The 17,765-nt window shown below is 44.3% G+C and overlaps 1 protein-coding gene across 3 annotated transcripts in view; it reads left to right on the top strand.

Moving 5' to 3' along the window:
• LOC122068966 (chaperone protein dnaJ 10-like) overlaps positions 1-17,504 on the top strand; it is a 38,715-nt gene extending 21,211 nt beyond the window's left edge. The window contains exons 3-7 of one of the 3 annotated variants that reach the window (XM_042632875.1): positions 15,743-15,901; positions 16,158-16,336; positions 16,449-16,529; positions 16,619-16,777; positions 16,966-17,504. In XM_042632875.1, the coding sequence (XP_042488809.1) occupies positions 15,743-15,901; positions 16,158-16,336; positions 16,449-16,529; positions 16,619-16,777; positions 16,966-17,055 (668 nt within the window). In that variant the 3' untranslated portion in view covers positions 17,056-17,504. Of the gene's footprint in view, positions 1-15,742; positions 15,902-16,157; positions 16,337-16,448; positions 16,530-16,618; positions 16,778-16,941 lie in introns of all 3 variants that reach the window. The other 2 variants (XM_042632874.1, XM_042632876.1) reach the window with 2 other exon arrangements.
• The last annotated feature ends 261 nt before the right edge of the window (positions 17,505-17,765 follow it).

Here is a 17,765-nt window from a genome sequence, read left to right as displayed (position 1 = left end):
GCGAATACCCCTTGAGGAATAAAAATAACTAGTCAGGCTACCATTGATTTGGATAGAGAACCAGGAGGGAATACAAGAGTATATCTGGTGCACAAAGATAGGGGGAAGGCCATCTGGAGTGACACCTTATAGATGAAATTCCAACTAATGGAATCAAAAGCCTTGTGGATATCAATTTCGAGGAGGGAAGTAGTAGGGTGGGATTTTCTATCGAATCCTCTGATAATCTCATGGCAAAGGATAATATTATCAGAGATGCTTCTCTCAGCAATGAAGGTGGATTGATTGAGGCTAACCAGGGAATTAATGACAGTTTGAGGACGGTTGGAAAGGATTTTGGCAATGGACTTATATAGATACTTGCAAAGGGAAATAGGTCTAAAGTTAGACATGGAGGAAGCTCCATCTTTCTTAGGGATAAGGCACAAGAAGGTATGATTTACTCCTTTGATTTGGGCAGGATTGAAGAAGAAACTTCAAATAGCCTTGATGAGATCCACATGGATGATATCCCAACAGAAGGGAAACAAAATCATGTTAAAGCCATCGGGGCTAGGGGCTTTATTGGGTTTGAGAGAGAACCGCATATAAGATTTCATCAATAGAAGGGAGAGCCTAGAGGGAAGCCAAAAGGTGGTTGAGAATGAATTTGTTGAGGAGCCGGGGAAGAGGGAAAGGGAGGGTTGAGGGGAGGATGGATTAAAGATATCCCTTAAGTAGTCAACAACCTTGGCTTTAATGCTCCCAAGGGAGAGGAGAGGAGAGCCATCCCTAGCAATGAGAGAATGGATGGAGTTGGGATTGGACCTAGCTTTAAGGGAACGATGGAAGTAAATTGAATCGGAATCTCCAAGCTCCAACCATTTGATCCTAGATTTGTCTAAGGAAGCCCTCTTCTTAAGCAATCAAGGAGGAAAGCTCTGAAGAACTGGCTTTTTCTTCATTAGCAAGGAGAGGGTTATGGATATCTAGCTGGAGGTTGGACTGAATGTGAGTCAACTTATCTCTACAGACGTAGATGAGAGAGAGAATGTTTCCAAAGACGTTGAAATTCCAAAATTTAAGAGCAACTTTGACATTCCTGAGCTTCGTGGAGATGGCTAAGAGGGGAGAGGAGAATGCATGGACCGGAAGAGTGAAAGAAATCCTGGTGAAGGGTTCACATGTCAAAGAATTTGAAAGGTTTGTGACCGAAGGAGATATAACTAGAAAGTTGAATATTGTGGGAGATAGGGCTATGATTAGAGATAATAGGAAGGTCGAACGATGCATGAGAGGAGGGGAAGACACAAGCCAAGCTTCATTGACAAGGACTCTAAATAACTTACAAGCAACTCTGTCGGAACCACTTCTGTGATTATGCCAGGTGTGCTTGACTCCAGACCACCTTATGTCATTTATTGCGATGTTGTCAAGGCAGCCATTGAAGGCTACAACAGAGTTAGAATCAGTAGGAACACCTCCTACCTTTTCATGGCTAAATCTAAGCACATTGAGATTACCTCCAAGGCGCCAAGGGAGGGGACCGATAGAAGATGAGGAGCGAAGGTCATCCCAAACAGGAGTTCTATCAGAAAAACGTTCCAGAGCGTAAACCATAGAAAATAAAGTGTAAAAATAACATTAGATTCAGAAACGGAAAGATGGATGGACTGGGCGGAAGAGGAGATTACCAAGATGGAGATCTTGACAGGGTTCCAAAGAACACAGATACGACCATTGGGGCTGGAAGCATAGTTGGAGATGAACAACCAAGAAGGGGCAATGCTGGAGACAATGTGGGAGGCATTTGGCTCAAGGACTCTGGTCTCAAAGAGGCAACAAAGATCGGGGTGAACAGATTTGAGGCAAGATTGAATATTAGCATGCTTTGCTGAGGAGTTGACGCATCGGACGTTCTAGATGGTCCAGAAGATCATTAAGAGGTCAAAGAGAGGGGTGACTGACGCTCAGCTGAACAAGAAGCATTCTTGGCAGTCTTGACTTTGCCAGCAGTAGACTTGTTCTTGTTGTATCTGCTGTATTCTCTGATAGGGGCAGCAATGGAGGGGGATTTTGGAGCAGAAACTTCTTAGATGCAGAGGCAGAGGATATGCTGATAGCAGGAAGAGTAGTGCGAGAGACCGAAACACCTGGAGCAGTCAGAAGGACTACAAAGGCCAGATGGGCCAAACATGGGGGGTTCTTCAGGCGGAGAGGGCTTGCTAATCAAAGAGGAAGGAGAGCTGGAGAGGACTATTGTTGGCGGAAAGCCACTGGGATCTTGGGAGGGAGGTGGTAACTGTGGAGCCGAAGAAAAGCTGGAGATTATGGTTGTTGGTGGAGAGTGACGATGTAATTGAGCAAGGTCTGAAGAAGACCTGGTAGTGAAGGAGCTAGGCGTGGAGAGACAGCTAGCCTGAGGATACGGGATTAGTTAGTTAAGTGTCGTTATTTTTTATTTTAATTGCTATTAAGCGTTTTAGTTAGGCTGGATTAGGATTCTATAGGTCGACTCCTATTTTGAGTTAGTTTTCTTCATTATTTTAGTTTCCTTGTCAGTTTATGATTTTATGTTACCTTATTAATTAAGGATTGGGGTCGGTCTTTCCTTTTAGTTTCCTTTTTATGTTACCTTGTACTCGGATTTTGATTAATGAGATTTTGGCTGAGCCTTTTCTTTTGCTGCTGAGAAAGTATGCATGTTGTGGGAGATAGTGAAGAGTAAGAAACTTTTGGGATTGGAGAGCTTCTGATTTAGGCCTGTTGGTGGGAAATTAAAGGTCATATTCTTCTCTATGTTTTGTTTTTCTTCAGTTAAGTATTGTTTTTATCTATCATTTTTCAAGCTTTTTGGAATCTTATTTAACCCGAGTCTGGAAGGGTTAGTCTTCAACTATTATTCCCGTTCATATCCTGTTCATATCAAGATTTAAGTTGCAACTTAAAACCACCAACTAGAAGCTGGCGGCAGTTCTGTTTTGGGCCCTATTTTGCTGAAGTTGATATTGGTGATATAAGGGAATGTCCCTTAGTTGCTGCCCATGTTTGGGGCATTGCAGATCCTATTGGAAGTGACCTTTGATCAGGATTTGGACCTGATCAGATCTGCTGATCTACTGATGCAAGAAATTCCCTAAATTACGGTTTACGAGGTTCAAACTTTTACTGTTTTGATTATTGCCGCAAATCCGACAGTTAGGACATTGCTATATTCTGGTGTATGCTTATTCCAACAGTTTATGATCATTGACCAGAATCTGACCTCCGTCAGATAAGGTTAACTTTGTTCCTATTGTTGGCCTAAAAATTCTGTTTTAGGGTTTACTTGTGATCCTGTTACGGAGGTGTGTAATTCTGAACCTAGGGTTCATTCTACCTACCCCCCCTCCAAAAAAAAATCAATGCCACTCCACTAAAGAAGTGTGTGTTTTCTATTAGGCACCTACAAATTAGATGTACATGCTTTGCCTCTTTATAAATGGGGGAGATTGTCCCCACACTTCTACACGTTTCATCATCATACACTTGTTCGTATTTTCTTTTTCTTCAGCTCTTTACTGACTCACTCAAGTGGCAAGGGTGTACATGGCCCAAAACCCCATACAAACGTATGCTCCACACAGGAAGGGCTTCCTAGATGGTCCAATCAATTTGTGTCATTTGGAAGGCTGCAGATTGGCGACATTTCAAATTTCACGGCCAAAATCAACCGTATATACCCTCTTGTATTGGCATTTTTTCCTTTTTATTTTCAGTCATCCGTTTGTTGTCAACCAATGGATTTTCAATTCACATTGTTGCTATGTGGCCAACTCTGTTATAGACCTGAAACTTGACATGTGATTAAGGGACCTGAACCCTACCTCTTCGCTAAATCTGGGTCCACTTGGTCTGCCATACAGTGGATACTGGGGCCATGTAAGAAGCCCTTCCTATGTGGACCATGCAGGAAACCAGCGGCCTAAATAATTATTAGTCTTCGTTGTTTCTTTTTTGTTTGTCCATTCCCCGGACTGTGCTTTGGAAGCTCTTGAAGGTCATCATTAACATTCTTTTTTGTAGCAATGGAGAAACTATTTGTTTGTAATGGAGATCATAATTATAACAATGGAGAAACTATTAACCAGTCAACAGGACAGAAGAGAAGGAGAGAATGCAGTGGAGGGAGAATAGAGAGCTGAACCATGATAGATTGAATGTAAACTATTGTGGTCACTCCCACCTTTATTTATTATATCTATTATAAGCTAATAGGAAGTGTAACCCAAGTAGGAAACTTTCATAGCCTACACAACACTAATTACAATCACTAAAGGAAACTAACAAGTATATCATGTTAGAGATTAATCCCAAAAAGTGATTAACAAACACACTTTTTTCGGGTGAATAAGAAATTCATTACCAAGGAGGGAGAAAAAAGGGGGGGGGGATGTACAACCCCGAAGGGCAAAAGAGAGAAACCAAACAAAGAATAAGCTACATCCCAGAAGGGGAAGGAGGAGACAAGAGGGGGGGAGATTCCAGGAAGAGACAATGTGCATGTTCTTGGGGGTGCTGGCGACTGGAGAAGGCGGTAGCGAAGCAAGCTTGAAGAGACCTCAAAGTAGATGGCTTTCCAATTTTGTCAAAAGACCTGGAGTTGGGAGTCTATCTACGGAGGTTTTGCTCTATCCAGATATGGGAAATGGTGGCTCCAAAAGCAAGTTTCCCGGCGGTGTCACAAATGGTTTCCCCGGCAAGGGTCATGTCAATCCAAATCCATTCACGGGAGAGGGGGAGGGGTGATCTACTGGAGGGCCAACAAAGGGCAAGGACTTTTTTCCATATAGAAGAGAAGGGGCAATCAAAGAAGTGGTGATTGTTGTTTTCAAGGCATTCCAACAGAGGCAACATGGAAGTGTGACAACGGAGGGTGGCCAGACATTCGGATGAGGCTCCCCCCTTGCCGGATTCTCCCCCTTTTGCCTCTGTTCCTTATTCTTCGACCCCTCCACCTCCAGCACCCCCTCTTGGCGCTCCTTGGAATTCTCATTTCAAGCAGCCCCCCCTCCTCTCCTCTCGACAGCCTTTCCCTGCATTTCGTCCCTCCCACCATTCTTGGGGACTCTTGAGTTGCTGTTTGCCCCAAGGGCCTTATGGATTCTGAAGCAACTCAATGGCAGAATTCCCTCGTTGGCCACTTTTTGGGGAAGAGACCGCCGTTTCACCTAGTTAAGTAGTCCCTCTTGAAGCAATGGCGCTTTGTGGGCTCTTTGGACATTATCCTCCTTGATCATGGCTTCTTTCTGTTCAGATTTTCTAAATAACAGGATGGACTTAGAGTTTTGGAAGGAGGTATTTGCCGGGTGGGGAGAACTCCGATGTTCCTCAGACCTTGGCATCGACATCTTCTGCTCAACCAAGTGGATCTCTCTTCCATTCCCATTTGGGTCTCCCTTCCTGGTTTACCTCTTCACTTCTAGTGCTTCGAGGGGTTGAGTACTATTGGTTCAGCCCTTGGAACTCTGATTTATTCCGACACCAAAACCTGTAAGAAGGACCGTCTTGCTTTTTCGCGTATCTGTGTTGAAGTCGATGCCGCTATTGTCCTTCCTACCTCCATCTCTGTCCAGGATGGAGAGGATTTCTCTTTCCATCAGCAGGTTCTCTACGAATGGAAGCCCCCCCAATGTATTCACTGCAAAGTCTTCGGCCATGACACGAAGTCCTGTTCGTCGGCAACTTCTCTGAACCCTCTTGTTGACTCACATGCCGACTTTGCCAGACCCTTGCTTAGCCATGACCGCTCACTGATGACTAAGTTGGCCGTAGATCGCCATCTTTTCGTCCTCTGGCACGAGGTAGAGGTAGGAACCAAAGAGGAAGAAAGCCCTTGAGAGCCGCCATCACTGGCTGGCCGCCCCTTCAAGCAGGGACCTCTCAGGGCAGTGATCGGTCTTTGAGCCCTGGCTGATGTGGCTGATAACATCGGAGACTCCACCCTACTTGTCGGTTCGGTTGACGTTGACGCGTAGGTCACTGCTTCGAGATCTGCAGTCTGTGAAGAAAGCTCATCCTCTGCTGATGAAACCACTGCGGAATCTGACGAAAGTTCCTCCTCAGATGGTTTATCATCTAGCTCTTCAAGCTCGTCTTCCAATGATGACTCCTCGGACTCTGAAGAAGATATGCCAGATGGAGAGACCTCAGACCTGCTACCTCATTCACCGCTGAAGGAGACCCAGAGGGAGACGTCTGCTAACACCCCCCCTCTTTTGTCTGTAACCTCGGAGGAGGCACGTGACAATGTGGAACCACACCCGGGAAATTTGGGCTTTGTAAGGATCGATCCCTTTGGGCGCATCTCCAAGGGAGAGCCCCTTTTGTCCAGGCCCTTTGATCAGCCCATTAGGCTGTTGGAACCCTCTTCACCTCTTATCCTTTATCCAACCCATATTCCCACCCCCTTGACTTCGACCCTTTCTCTGGCCCCTGTGAACCTGGGCTCCACAACCTCACCTTTAGCCCAGTTTGCGACTCCTTTGATCCAGGAATCAAGCCCTTTGTCTTCAGCCCAGATCCAGGTTCCTGCAGACCTGAACTTGGTTCTGATCCGACCCATCCGCCTCCTCCCTCTTCTTTGCCTGATAGCCCCTCCCTCCCTGCCAACTCCAAGAGAATCCTCAAAAAGGAAAATGGAAACCTACAACCTCCTCTCGTCAACCTCGCATCGCCTCCCCTGGCTTCGCAATCCCTCTGCTACTCATCGCTCTTATCAGAGAAGGAGCAGGTCTCGCCCAACCCCTGCTGTTATCGGCTCCTCCTCCAGTGAGCCTTTGCTGCCTTCCTCTATCCCTGGCCAATGACTCAAGGCCTTTTATGGAATGCTAGGGGTCTCAACTCCCCCTCCAAGCATACCTCTGTGCGATCACTCATTAAAGAGCTCAAGTCCTCCTTCTGTTTTATTCTAGAATCTCTTGTCAAAGAATCCAATATGGGTAAAATCTCCTCCTCTATTGCTCCTGGATGGTTATTTCTGTCCAACCATTCTGCTCATCCTAATGGGCATATTTGTTTTATGTGGGACAACTCTAAGATCAATGTTACCCTCATTTCCTCCTCTGCCCAATTCCTGCATCTTTCCATTACTGATACTGCTTCCAGCACCTCTTTCTTCCTCACCTCTGTTTATGCTTCCAACAGGCCTGCTGAAAGGGAGATTCTTTGGAATGGCCTTCGTCTTTTGGCTAATCAGATTGGGCAAACTCCTTGGGGTATTGGGGGAGATTTTAATGTGATCAGATTTTCTCATGAAAAGCAAGGTGGGGGGGTACCTTGGATAGTGAAAATATGGATGCCTTAAACTCTTGCATTGACGACACTGCTTTTGAGGGCCTTGGATGGTCAGGAATTAAATATTCCTGGAATAATAAAAGATTGGGTCAGGCTAGAATTGCTTCAAAGTTGGACAGATTCCTGGTCAATGGAACTTGGTTTAATGCCTTTCCTTCTTCCCATGCTATTTTTGGAGCCCCTGGCATATCTGACCAAAGCCCCATTTTGCTCCTAATCCAACCTTACACCTCATTTGGGCCTAAACCATTCAAATTTTTTGACTTGTGTACCTCCCACCCAGCCCCTGCATTGTTAAAGAAGCCTGGCTGAAGCTTGTCCATGCTTTTTCCACCCCTCTTATTGCCTTGGCTAGAAGGTTGAAGAATGTCAAATCTGCCCTTAAATTTTGGAATACTAACTCCTTCGGGAATATATCTGCTCAAGTTAATGATTGCAGGAACAAGCTATCCTCCATTCAGTGCTAGCTTCAGTATGACCACCTCAATGCTTCCTTAGCTACTGAGGAGAAGTCTATGGTAGCCAACCTCTTTACTCTTCTTGCTCAAGAAGAGAGCTTCATGAGACAGAAATCTACAATTGATTGGCTTGAACTTGGAGATTCCGACACTGCCTACTTCCATAGATCTGTGAAAGCCAGGAATAACTTCAACTCCATTTCCAAGTTGACTACTTCGGATAGCAGCCAAGTTCACAAAGTGGATGAGATTAAAGGCGTTGCTGTCACCTACTTCAAGAATCTGTTTAAGATGGATCCACCCCCCCCCTCCCTTCATCCCTGTGGGCCTTTTCAACAAATTTATCCCGGGCAACCTTGTTGGTCCTATCATGGCTATCCCCACTGACAAAGAAATCACATCAGCCATCCTCTCCCGTAAGGCTTGCAAGGCCCCAGGCCCGGACGGATTTAGCATGGGTTTCTTTACATCCTTTTGGGATCTCATCAAAATGGATATGATAAAGGCTATTAAGAGTTTCTTCTTTAATCCTAGCCAAGTTGAAGGAATCAGCCACACCTTTCTTTGCCTCATCCCAAAGAAAGAGCGAGCTGAGGAGATGAAGGACTTCAGGCCAATCTCCCTTTGTAATCGTATCTACAAATTTATAGCAAAAATCTTTGCTAATAGAATCAAGTTGGTGGTGGATTCCCTTGTCAGCAACAATCAGTTAGCTTTTATTCCAGGAAGTATTGGGGATAACATTCTTCTCTGCCATGAAATTGTTAGGGGATTTGAAAGGAAATCTCACTCCTCAGCTGCCCTTTTGAAGATAGACATCCACAAGGCTTTTGATTCCCTGAGATGGGACTTTATTGCTTCAGTCTTCAACAATATGGCGTTCCCTCCAGTTTTCTCAAATTGGATTCATCATTGAATTGCTTTCCCTAGATTCTTTGTTTTGGTGAATGGAAGCCCGACTGACTATTTTCCTTCTTCTGTGGGCATTAGACAGGGATGCCCCTTTCTCTATACATTTTCTGCCTAGCTATGGAAGCCCTTTCAAGAAGTCTCCAGTTGGCCTCAAACTCGAACCTCATCTCTGTCATCCCTAAATGTAAGGCCATTAAGCTTACACATCTTGCTTTTGCAGATGATTTGATGATATTCTCCAAAGCTGAGCCTGTTTCCCTAGAGAACATCATGCTCTGTCTCTCTCAATTTGCTACAATGATGGGGCCCCGCATCAATCCAGCTAAGTCCCTCATCTTCTTGTCTCGGATCTCTGAAGATGCCAAAGCTTCCATCCTGGAACAAACGGGCTTCACCAAGGGGCATCTTCCTGTAAAATACCTTGTGCTTCCTCTTATCCTAGCTAGGCTCACTGCTCACCATTGTTCCCTTATGCTTGACCTCATCAGGAAGTGCCTCCAACTCTAGAAGGAAAAGATCCTCTCATATGCAGGTCGGCTTGAGCTTATTAGATCGGTCCTCCAAGCCTCCTACATCTATTGGTCGGGCATCTATGGTTTGCCGGAAGCCATCATCTCCAAGCTGGAATCCATTTTTGCTTCATTCCTATGGAAAGGGATTGAGTGTTCCAGATTCCTCTGGCCCATTAGCTGGGCGGCAGTTTGTCTTCCCAAATCTGAAGGTGGCCTTGGTTTGAGAAGGATAAAGGATGTAATTTGGCTGGTACCATAAAATTAGCCTGGAAGATCATCTCCAAAAAGAAGAGCATCTGGGTTGACTGGATCTATTTGAATCCTCTCAAGTCGGATTCTTATTGGACTGTGAAAGTGCCAGCAGATGCCTCATGGGTTTGGCGCAAAATGATTGCCATCAGGCCAACCATTACTCTTACTATATCAACTTAGATTGGTAACGGCAACAACACATTTCTTTGGCTGGATCCTTGGCATCCCATGGGAATCCTGCACCCATAGTAAAATACGTGTATAATACATGCATCCGAACGTTTGATTGAAAAGTTTGTAATTTGGCGTATCAATCCAAAAAAACCGTTTAATACGCGGATTTTAAAGATAACTGTATTATACACGAATAATACTCGTATAATACGTTACATACTCAATAAAACTTTTGGATAAAAAAAAAAAAAAAGAGATAAACCCAAATGGGCCAAATCTCGATTCCTGACCCTTGTCTTTTCTCACGAACCTTGATCGATCGAAACTATAAACCTTACCTCATCTAAGTAAAACCAAAAAAAGGAGGAACCCTTGCCCCAGTGACCCCTTCTCCCTCATCTTCATTCTCGGCAGCTAGCGACTGAGGGCGATAGGTAAGACATCAATACCCCCTGCTCTCATTATCTTCTCCATTTCTCTTCCCGTCGATTGTTGAAAACCCAATTAACCTTCCTCTTATCCGTTTCTCTTCCCATTGGCAGTTGAAAATCCAATTGAGGGCGATTGCATTTGCAAATAATTTTTAACGAGAAACAAAAAAGATTCAAAAGAAAGACTCACATGGACAAAGATGGCCAAGGGTGGGATTCTCCAAAAGGGGTTGAAATGAAATCCTTTCTAGGAAATTTAGACAATCGCTATTTGAATTGGACCGACAATTATTTACAAACATAGTTGCAGCTAGACAATGTGAAGAATTAGAAAGAGGGAAATGACATGGGTGTTCTCTCTCTGTTCTTGCAATACTGTATCTAAGAAATGAAAGGAGTTGAAGGGAGGAGGTTCTTGAGCCTTAAAATTGAACCGTGACCGGTCTTAGATTGTTCCCCCATGGAAATTTCAAGAAAATCCAAGCGCATCTCTGGGATGAACGATTGCAAATACTTATTCTCCATCTTCTTGAACCTTGTTTTCATACCAAGAAGAAGAAGAGAACATGTAAAAGTTACGAGACGAGATGAGGTTTGATTCTCCTCTTAGTTCTTTCTACCATAACCTAAAACTACCATAACCTTTTTAGGGGTTAAAATTAATTAATATTAAATGTGAAAATTCAAAAGAATGGGAAATGATTTCATATTGGATTTTAGTGTCCATAAAAGCATGGTAGATTAGAATTTAGTTTCAAACAGTAATTTTTAGTCCTGGATTTTTGCTCCCGGATTTTTATAGAGCAACCGTATTAAACATGTATTAAACACGTACCATATCATTGCCGTACGTGTTTTATTGCACCAGATTGTTTGAAAAGTATTATTACCGTATGGTCCATTTAATTGCCGTACGTATCCATTCCCGTATTATTACCGTTCCCGAACTTACTAACTATGCCTACACCACATCTTAAGTGCCAGAAAAATGTATGATTTGGGTCTCTCCAAGTTTGCCCTTATGGCAGACATATTCTCCTCAGGTGATTGGACTCCTCCGGCCCACTCTATGATCCAACTTGAGGATATTTGGAATTCTCTTCCGACTATTCCAATATCTCAGCATCTTAGACCGTACACTATCATCTTCTGCTTCCAAGGCTTTCTCCTCAAAGGCAACTTGGGAGTTTGTGAGGGCTTAGGGCATAACCTCTCCATGGCACCGGCTCATATGGTTCAAGAACCACATACCCCGTTAGAGTTTCTTGGCTTGGAGAGTCTTCACCAAGTTTTAGCGCACAAACTTCTTCCTCATTCAAAGAGGCATTCCAGCAGACCCATTGTGTATCCTTTGTGGCACTGAGACGGAGACTATAGTGCACCTCTTCTTCGCTTGCCACATTTCTTCCTCCATATGGAAAGGGATCCTTCACAAATGCTGGCCAACTGAGAGGACAGTACTCCCTTTCCATCGAGAATGGATTTTCGATGGATTTGGATGGATATGAGCTTCCAAGGAAAATCCATTTGTGACACTGTCAGAAGGCTTGCCTTCTGTGCTACTTTAAATCAGATTTGGATGCAAATGAATCATAGGAAATGGACCTCCAACTCTCGCTCTCTTGATAAGATTTGGAGCTCCATTTTCTTTGATGTCAAAGCATAAGTTTCTCAGTGTGTATCCACTTGTATCCCCTCCCTTAGAAATTATAATATTGTAAATTCCTGGGAGCTTCCAAACTCCATCATCAGGAATAGCAATGCTCTTTGAGCTTGTCTTGCTTCCCTCTTTCTCCCATTTTTAGGGGCTGTAATCTGTTTCCTTTCTTCTTCGTTTGGTAATGAATTATTTATTCACCAAAAAAAAAAAAACAGAGGCAACAAGAGGGGGAAACCGGGATGTGGCGGTGGATAAGGAAAGCTTGAGTAGGAAGACAATTGGACAGGGCTCTCTAGAAAGTCAAACTGTGGCGGGGGATGTGGATTTGAACTAGGTCATTTTGTGCCAAGGACAAAGGGAGCCAGGGGTGCGGACAAGATGCCAAGCAGAGAAGAAGAGAAGGCTCTAGTGGCGGAGGGAGTCTAGATAACTCAATCATCCCTGGGAAGGAAGGGGGGCAGGGAGGACCAAAAGGGGAGCATCGGGTTTGGGGGGAGGGCAAAACCCATGAACCATTGGTAATGATGGTGGAAACTAAGGAGTTTTTAGGCATGCCAGAGGAATCGACCGACCTAGGCCCCACTTGGTGGAGGACACCCGATAGTTGCATTTGTCAAGCCAGAGGAAGTGGATTGGCCATTACCAATTTTGCTGAGGATAAACCGAATGGCAAGAGGCCTGACCTGAAGAATTTTCCGCCAGACCCAGGAGGCATTGTTTGAGGGGGTAGTTCGGAGGGAGTCCTTACAGAGGGGGAGAAGTAAACCTAAGAGACCCAAACATTTGATTGCTTGGAGGCTATCTTCCAGATAAGCTTGAAAATGCCTACGGAGTTGATATCCTTGATTCTTCCGAGGCTAAGGCCACCCTCAGATTTGGGTAGACAGACAGAGGACCACCTGATGGGGTGGAGGAATTTGGAAGCTTCCTCACCTTTCCAAAGAAAGGTGCGGAAGAGGGACTCAATGGCTTTGATGGTTGTGTTGGGGGGGCAAAGACACCCGACCAGTAAATGTAGGAAGATCGGAGAACATATCTGATAAGCTCCAATCGACCAGTGTAGGAGAGGAGCTTGCCCTTCCACAACTGGAGCCGCTTGCGGATGTTATCAAGCATAGGGGTGCAGTGGTGAGCAGTCAGCCTGTCGAAGATGAGAGGGACGCGAAGATATTTGACCGGAAGGGGACCAAGGGAGAAACCAGTGAGGAGCAGAAGGCGGGCTTTTGTGTCAGCAGAGACACCTGCGAGGAAGATGCTAGATTTGAGGTTGATGCTGAGGCCTGAGATGGACTCAAAGAGACAGAGGGAGGAGAATTTGGGCTCAGTAGAACGGGGATCGACTTTAGAGAAAAGCTTATAAGATCATCAGTGAAAGCAAGATAGATGGGTGAGGTTGATAGATTTGCATTTGGGGATGGGGGAGATGAGGAGGTCGCCAGTTTTAGATTGGAGGGATCTGAAGAAGACTTTAAGAGCCAGGAAGAAGAGAAGGGGGGATAGGGGGCATCCTTGTCTGATCCCCACCGAAGTGGCAAAGTGACCGGTTGGGGAGCTGTTAACAAGGATAGAGAGAGGGGGAAGAGATGTAGGTATAGATCCAGTCCATAAAGGGGAGGGGGAAGGACATGGAAAGGAGGGCACGGAAAATGAAGTCCTAGCGAATGGAATCAAAGGCTTTATGAATGTCAAACTTGAGAAGGGCAAAGGGGGAGTGAGATTTACGGTCAAATCCTCGGACAATCTCATGATAGAGGATGATGTTGTCTACGATGCTCTTGTTGGAGATAAAGGCAGATTGATTGGGGCTGACAAGGGAATCAATCACTCCCTGAATATGGGTTGCCAAGATTTTGGTAATGAATTTATAGAGGAGATTGCATAAGGAGGGTCTAAATTCGGACAGAGGGGAAGCCCCATCTTTCTTGGGGATGAGACAGGAAAGTATGGTTAATTCCATGAATCTGGGAGGGGTTAAGGAAGAAGCTTTTGATACCGGAGATAAGGTTAGGCTCAATGATATCCGAACTGGGGTGAAAAAGCCCATGTTGAACCTGTCAAGGCAGGGGCTTTGCTGGGCTTGTGGGAGTGGATGGCAGCACAGATTTCAGGGTCAGATGGGATGGCACTGAGAAGGGGGATGAGATCAGGGGGAACAAATTTATTGAGGGGGAGGGGGAGGGGGAGGGGGGAGATGTTTTTTTAATAGGGTATAGCCTTAGCCTTGATGTCTTCAGGGTTGAGGAGGATGGTTCCATTAGAAATCAGGAGGCAGGGGATGGAGTGAGATTGGTTTTGGCTTTGAGGGATTTGTGAAAGAATGCAGAGTTGGAATCCCCAAGGTCAAGATGTTTGATGTGGGATTTTTGCTAAAGGAAGCTCTCTTCATGGGCGAGCAAGGAGGAGAGCTCGGACAAGAGGGATTGCTCCTCGAGAGCAAGGGAAGGGTTATGGAGGTCCGACTGAAGGCGGGATTGGATAAGGGAAAGCTTGTCCCTACGGAAGGAGACACGAGACGAGATGATCCTAAAAGTGGAGAGATTCCAAGCTTTGAGATCAGACTTCACCTTTCTCAACTTACGAGCGAAGGCAACGAGGGGGGAAGAGAATGAGTAGGTGGGCTTGAGCCAAGCAGAGTGGACAACAGGGAGGAATCTCGACTGGGAGGTCCACATATTAAAGAATTTGAAGGGCTTGGGACCAAAGGGAGACATAGGGTTATACGAAGAGAGAGATGGGACTGTGGTCAGAGATTGAGGAGGTGTCAAAGGATGCATAGGAAGAGGGGAAACAAGAGAGCCACATATCATTGACTACAGCTCTGTCCAGTTTGCAAGCAATGCAATCAAGGCCAGATCTATTGTGCCAGGAGAATTTGAGGCCAGACCATCTTAGGTCATCCAGGTCGATGTCCTTGAGACGGGAATTGAAGGAGTCCACCGAGTTTTAATCGATGGGTGAGGCACCGAGCTTCTCATAGCTATAGCGAACCATAGTAAAATCTCCACCCCAACCCCAGGGGGAGGAGTTCACCCCACGGGCGAGGGAGTAGAGGTTGTCCCATAGAGAGGATCTATCAGGGGTGCGATTAAGGCCATAGATGATGGAGAAAAAGGAGGGTGGGCCTCCATTGGGGTGGGAGATAGAGAGGTGGATGAGTTGAGAAGAGGAGATGACAGGAGTGAGATGGATTTTGGAAGGGTTCCAGAGGATCCAGATGCGTTCGTTAGGACAGGAGGAATAATTGGAGAGGAAAGATCACGAGGGGACAATGGAGGAGGCGATGCGGGGGGCATTAGCTTCGGAGAATCTAGTCTCAAAGAGGCCGCAAAGGATGGCTCAAGAATCCTTAAGGCGGGATCAGATTTCAGCGTGCTTAGGCAGCGAGTTAAGCCCCTGAACATTACCGCAGGGTATTGGACTATAATACCCTTGAGGTTACACTTAACAACTCAACAATAATCAATGGAAACTAGGAAATTAGGAAATATGAATTTGGAGAGACAATATGGTGCCAAGAATGCAGTTTCTTATGTTCTGACTGTACAAACACCAGGTCTGCTGAAACTATTTCAAGTTTCTTCAGGTTGCATAATTCAGTCTAGCTGGTCCTGTCATTCTATAAGTTGATCATTTATTCTTTGCACCTTCAAATTTTCTGTGGTTATGCTCTGATTTCTATCCCTGCATTTTTCCACCTTCAAATCTTTGAGTTGGCGGCTAGGAACTATAGTGTTTAGATCTGATTGTTAGGGTTTGTGGTTCTCTTCCTGGTTTTGACTGGTTTTCCCTTCTCTTCTGGTTGGGCTTCCGGGCCAGGTTATAGGAGTTTTTTAGCCCATGTGGGCCTTGGATGTTGCCCTTTATGGGCATTTGTTACCCTTATTGGATTAGTAATTTCTCCTTTGGGGCTGTATTTTGCCTCCCCCTTCTTTTAATGCATTTACTATTCACCCAGATTTTTTTTTATTAATATCCTTTTTGCTCTCATTTTTGTAAACTTCAAGCTTTATTAGTTTCTTGGTGTTGCAGCTTATGGAGTTGATATGTTGAATACGATTGGTTATATATATTCAAGGCAGGCAGCTAAGGAGCTTGGGAAGAAGGCAATATATTTGGGAGTGCCATTCATAGCTGAGTGGTTTAGAAATAAAGGCCACTTCATTAAATCCCAAGTAACAGCTGCAACAGGTAAAATCATCATACTGCCACAGATTGCTGTGTCATCTCTGGTGATTTTTGCTTTTATTTTTATTCTAATTTCTTTTATGCTCCCTTTCTTCATGTGTGTTGGAATGGTTGTAATGCAAGTATTACTCCAGATTTGTCACCTTGGGTTTTTTGTTGGCTATGGGGTAGCTTCCTAGTACAACTGTATTAATTTTGGATGAAACAAGATATCCTTTCCTTATGGTAGGTGAATTTTTTCCATCTTGATGACTGCCAGGTGCAATTGCTTTGATTCAATTGCAAGAGGACATGAAACGGCAGCTCAGTGCAGAGGGAAATTATACCGAGGAAGAGCTTGAAGAATACATGCAGTCTCACAGAAAATTGATGATTGATTCTTTGTGGAAGCTTAATGTTGCTGATATTGAAGCCACTCTTTCCCATGTTTGTCAAATGGTTTGATTGCCTTCATTGTTCTTGTCAAGTTGTTCACGTGATGTTAACTAACCCTGGGTCAATCCCCAAAATGTTTTTTTCTATTATTAATATGGTCAAGGTTGGAGTGCAGGTACTCCAAGACAACTCTGTGAAGAGAGAGGAACTCCGTGCTCGTGCGAAGGGATTGAAAACTATGGGGAAAATCTTTCAGGTATTGTTCTTGTATTTGTATCTTCAATGTTCCATCTTCTCTGGACATTTTTAACTAAATTTCTTCTGTATGGAACCATATGCACACAGAGGGTTAAATTGGCCAATGTGAATGAGAATGAGGCTGCATTTAATAGTTCAATCCATAAGCTTGATGACACTGAACGTAGTTATGATGCTAGTTCTCCTGATACGTCCCTAAAATCTCTGGCTCCTGAACAACCATGTGATATGACTAGTGCACTAAAGGTATTTTTTTTTTCTTTGCTGATGTGCATAAGGGGTTAAGAATTTTGTTTTCTGTTTTGTATTGTTTTAGATCTCAATTAGTGGTCTATATGTAATCTTTTACTGAAATTGACTCACTCCTCCCCAACCCCACCTTTTTTTTTTTATACAATTATACCTCTTAGATCCCATATGTGGAGGCTCCCCAGTTTGCAGGTGTGCAGTATAACGATAACTTCCCAATGCCGACAGCACCTCCTGGTGCACAAAGATATCCTCCATCTACTGGCACAGAATGAAGTTACGGTGTTTTATCACATTGTGACTTGCTTGTAATATAACACCACAAGTAAGTTTCTGTGGTGGAGGAAGCTGAGAGCTCATTCATTTGATGCTTTTGTTTGTAACGAGTAGAGTGATGGTGGATTTCATGCCTGCCTCTAGATAATTGGGCATGTTCAGAAGCTTAGATGTATCTTCATGGAAATGTTGCAGGCACCATGTGCCTACCTTAGGGGAAAAGAGGGGGTGAGGGAGGGTTTAAATAACTTTCAACTTCACAGGCTAGATAAGGTTGGAGTTGGTTTATCTTATTTTCTGCTGCTTATTTATGTTCTTTACATTCAATCTCTGGCTCCACCTTGTATATCTGAGGTTTCCAGTTTGGCTTGGCTTGAGTTTCAGCACTTGATACAGTTGTATGGGATCACATATTATATGATGAAAATGAGTCCTGTTTGTTGTATAATATTTTCATCCATCAGCGATACTTGGCATGGGAATGCATGGTGCGTTTGGTTGTGTTTTTTCCTATGAAATAAGTTCACTTCCATGAAAATGGACCTATTATTAGAGTCAGCAGTACCATATTATAGAACTTTGTATGACTATGGTTGAAAATATATTGGAGAGCTTATAGGAATTGACAACAGGTGATGGAAATTCCATGTGTCAGTCAGAGGAGAAGAAACAGGAAGTGCAAGCCCAAGGGCGCTTTTCTTGAGGCTGA

Source organism: Macadamia integrifolia, unplaced genomic scaffold (genome assembly GCF_013358625.1).
Source record: "Macadamia integrifolia cultivar HAES 741 unplaced genomic scaffold, SCU_Mint_v3 scaffold500, whole genome shotgun sequence".
NCBI classification, from domain to species: Eukaryota; Viridiplantae; Streptophyta; class Magnoliopsida; order Proteales; family Proteaceae; genus Macadamia; species Macadamia integrifolia.
Note: the sequence above shows the minus strand (reverse complement) of the source record. Positions and strands in the feature narration are given on the sequence as shown.